Source organism: Pinus tabuliformis, chromosome 8, assembly GCF_031772625.1.
Source record: "Pinus tabuliformis cultivar Carrire ecotype Pingquan chromosome 8, CPIR1, whole genome shotgun sequence".
NCBI lineage: Eukaryota > Viridiplantae > Streptophyta > Pinopsida > Pinales > Pinaceae > Pinus > Pinus tabuliformis.
This window is the reverse complement of record NC_142294.1, coordinates 1751250507-1751253681: the sequence shown is the minus strand read 5'-3', so window position 1 is coordinate 1751253681 and position 3175 is coordinate 1751250507. Positions and strand designations below refer to the sequence as shown.

Genomic DNA, 3175 nt, shown 5'->3' with positions numbered 1-3175 from the left:
TCCAAACCTGGGTGGAATGTTGTTCACAGCTTTACTTAAAACCATCTTTTCAAATATAATTGGAAGATTTTCTTACATATTTACATCAAAACAGAATTTCCCAAATTTTCTCACAATTTCTTACATGAAAACGAATTTCCCAAATTTTCTCACAATTTTTTACATGAACACAGAATTTCCCAAATTTAATTGAGAGACACAGTGGAAACTTTTTCAACACATACTTAAGAACATATTACCCAGTTTTGATTCAGAACCAACACAGTGGATGCTTTTCAAATGAATTTATTACAAGCACAAAATGCCAACAGTAAATTAGATGCCCTAAAACATATGACGAAACAATTGAATTCACAGGTCAATGGAATCATTTTTTTGGTCAATGAAAACCTGAGACACAATTTTGTACAGAACAATCACAACAATGAAAACACACTAATCAATGACCATCTACTGGCCGTCTTCGTGCCATGCCATCACGATGTCTTTGAGGCCTGGCCTGAGCTCCTGGTTGCAAAACTTGTTGTATTCCAGCGTGTCGCCCCCTGCCTTGCTGACCTCAACGACGAACAGAGAGGGCGTAACCTCGAATATCTCGGCAGCAATTGCTAGGTGTCCCTTGCGGCCCTGCTCGGACCCCTCCAGCTTGACCTTGGAGTCTCCTTTCTTCTTTACGCTGAACCGAAACAGCTTCGCAAACTCCTCCAGCTTCGACACTATGCTCGACGCCGATTGATTCGACGTGAATCTCGACTCCTGCTTCACGGCCTTGTCCTTGAAGAGCCCGGAAAGATTAAATCCAGGCGAGAAAGAAATGATATCGAAGGCATTGAGCAGGGTGGGCTTGGATTTCAATTCTTGGTCGGCTTTCGTGGCTTCACGATTTTCAAAAACGGAATCAACATCGGCGAGGCCGATGTCGTCGTCTACATCGTCACGGGAAACCGGCCGGCCTGCCTTGAAGCCTTTCCTGAACCAGGGGATCTCCATGAGCCTGGGGATCCCGATTCTTGTCCTCGGGTTAGGGTCCAGGAGCTTTGAAACGATCTTCACAACGGAAGGCGAAAACCACGGCGGGCACTTGAAGTCGCCTTTATAGATCTTTCTATACATAGCCATGAGATTCGCGTCCTGAAAAGGTAGGTAGCCCGCCATGAGAACGAACAGTATGACACCGCACGACCAGATGTCGGCCTTGGCCCCGTCGTAGCCCTTCTTGGCGATGATCTCCGGCGCGACATAGGCCGGTGTGCCGCAGGTCGTATGCAGGAGGCCGTCCTGCTTGAACTGCTCGGGCAGTGCGCTGAGGCCGAAGTCAGAGACCTTCAGATTTTCGTTCTCATCTAACAACAGGTTCTCCGGCTTCAAATCGCGGTGGTAAACCCCCCGGCTGTGACAAAAATCAACGGCACTCATCAGCTGCTGAAAATATTTCCTCGCGGCATCCTCCTTTAATCTCCCCTTGGCAACCTTGTTGAAGAGCTCTCCGCCTCTGACATATTCCATCACAAAATAAATCTTCGTCTTGCTCGCCATGACCTCGTAAAGTTCAACAATGTTCGGATGCCGAACCAGCCTCATTACAGATATCTCACGCTTGATTTGCTCCATCATGCCGACCTTCATGATCTTCGCCTTGTCCATCACTTTAATCGCGACGCTCTCGCCCGTGTTTACATTCCTCGCATGGTAAACCTTAGCAAAGGTTCCTTGCCCGAGGAGCTTCCCTAGTTCAAACTTTCCCAGCAGAACATTAGGCTTTATCTCCATCTTTTTAACAAATCACTAATCAGCCTCAGTGCTGTGTTCTATTCACGGCGCCTCTGCTCTTCTTTTCTTTAGTTCCACAGCCTTCTCAGAGAGCCGGATCGAATCCAGACTATTCAGCCATCGTCAAGCAGCTTCCTCAGCACAATCTCGAGGCAAATCATCTCATTCCAGAAAACCTCTCCATAGCCCCGTGGCAAACCTGCAGCGGAGTACCCCGCAGCCGGCTCGTCCTTAAGCGAGTCAGAAATTTCAAGCCACACACACATCTTGCCGCATTCCTAGAATTTTTCACCCTCACAACCAACCAACGCTTTAAATAAGTAATCAATCCTGAAATCAACACCTTCAAACCCTAAAAAGCCTAAATAGACCTATCTCAAACCCTAACACTAATCTTCTCCGGAACCTTCAAAATAAAGACACGGCAAAATACCCTACTGTTTTTCAAGATTCAGCGATCTAGTCGATGGGGTTTGCACGGATCTATTCGAAGCCGAGGTTCAGCGATCGAATCCCACAAACGGGATGAGATCGGGAGCCGGAGCCTGGGAATTGTTAGCCTTCGCTTGGTTATGCTTAAAGCTGAAGACCTCTGCAGCACCGCCTCGACTACTGCGCGCCTCTCTCGACTCGGCCTCGGTGGTGCGAAGATTGCCCCTTGTGTATTTATAGGAGGGCGGCATGCAATATATTCAATGCGTATATTCCTATAACTCAAGTTGCGGGCGTGTATTTACTCGTTTTTTACTCGTATTCCTGGAATAACTCTTCGACCGGCGGCCATCCGTTACAAGTGGAATCTTTCATTCTCCTCCATTGCTTTCTCTGGTGAGGTGGCACCGTGGCACGCTAGGCTAGCTGTTACAGTTATGCATTGATATTTTACTTATTTATTATTCCACTATTTTTTATTATATTTTCTAAATTTGCGTTTTACGAGGATTTTGGTTCGTGGCTAACGAATATGTTTTTTTCCCCTTAAAGTTTGTTGAAAATTTTAGTAATATTTTGGAAAATTATATTTTGAAAAAATTTGACAGAGATTTTTGTAAATCTATTAAAGTTGTGGAAAATTCCCGTAATATTTTGGAAAATTATATTTTGAAAAAAATTGGCAGAGATTTTTGTAAATCTAAGTAAAAACTGTTAAATTTCATAATTTTAAGTGCCCTAAAAGTTTTTGATGGTGCTGAATCTATTTCCACTATGATTCAAACATGACTCTACAAGATTTTTTGAAGGGTAATTCCTCCGCCTCCATACACGACTTCTAAAAAACTTTGTCTACTGACCCTACAAATTCACCTCAAGAGCAGTTTTCTTGCCAAAATCCCGTTAAAAAATTTCAAAATATCAAAATGTTGGAGCGTTTGAATCGTTTTTTGATCTAGGACAATTGTAATCT

The 3175-nt window shown here is 44.2% G+C and overlaps 1 protein-coding gene across 1 annotated transcript; it reads right to left on the bottom strand.

The window, feature by feature from the left end:
* Positions 1-221: 221 nt before the first annotated feature.
* On the bottom strand, positions 222-2426 carry LOC149243108 (CBL-interacting protein kinase 18-like). The gene has a single exon (XM_089374419.1). It carries the CDS (start codon positions 1768-1770, stop codon positions 451-453), a length of 1320 nt encoding a protein of 439 aa, XP_089230545.1. The 5' UTR covers positions 1771-2426; the 3' UTR covers positions 222-450.
* Positions 2427-3175: the final 749 nt, after the last annotated feature.

Coding starts and splice junctions, on each gene's coding strand:
- LOC149243108 (XM_089374419.1), bottom strand. CDS start 1,770: ATGGAGATAAAGCCTAATGTTCTGCTGGGAAAGTTTGAACTAGGGAAG.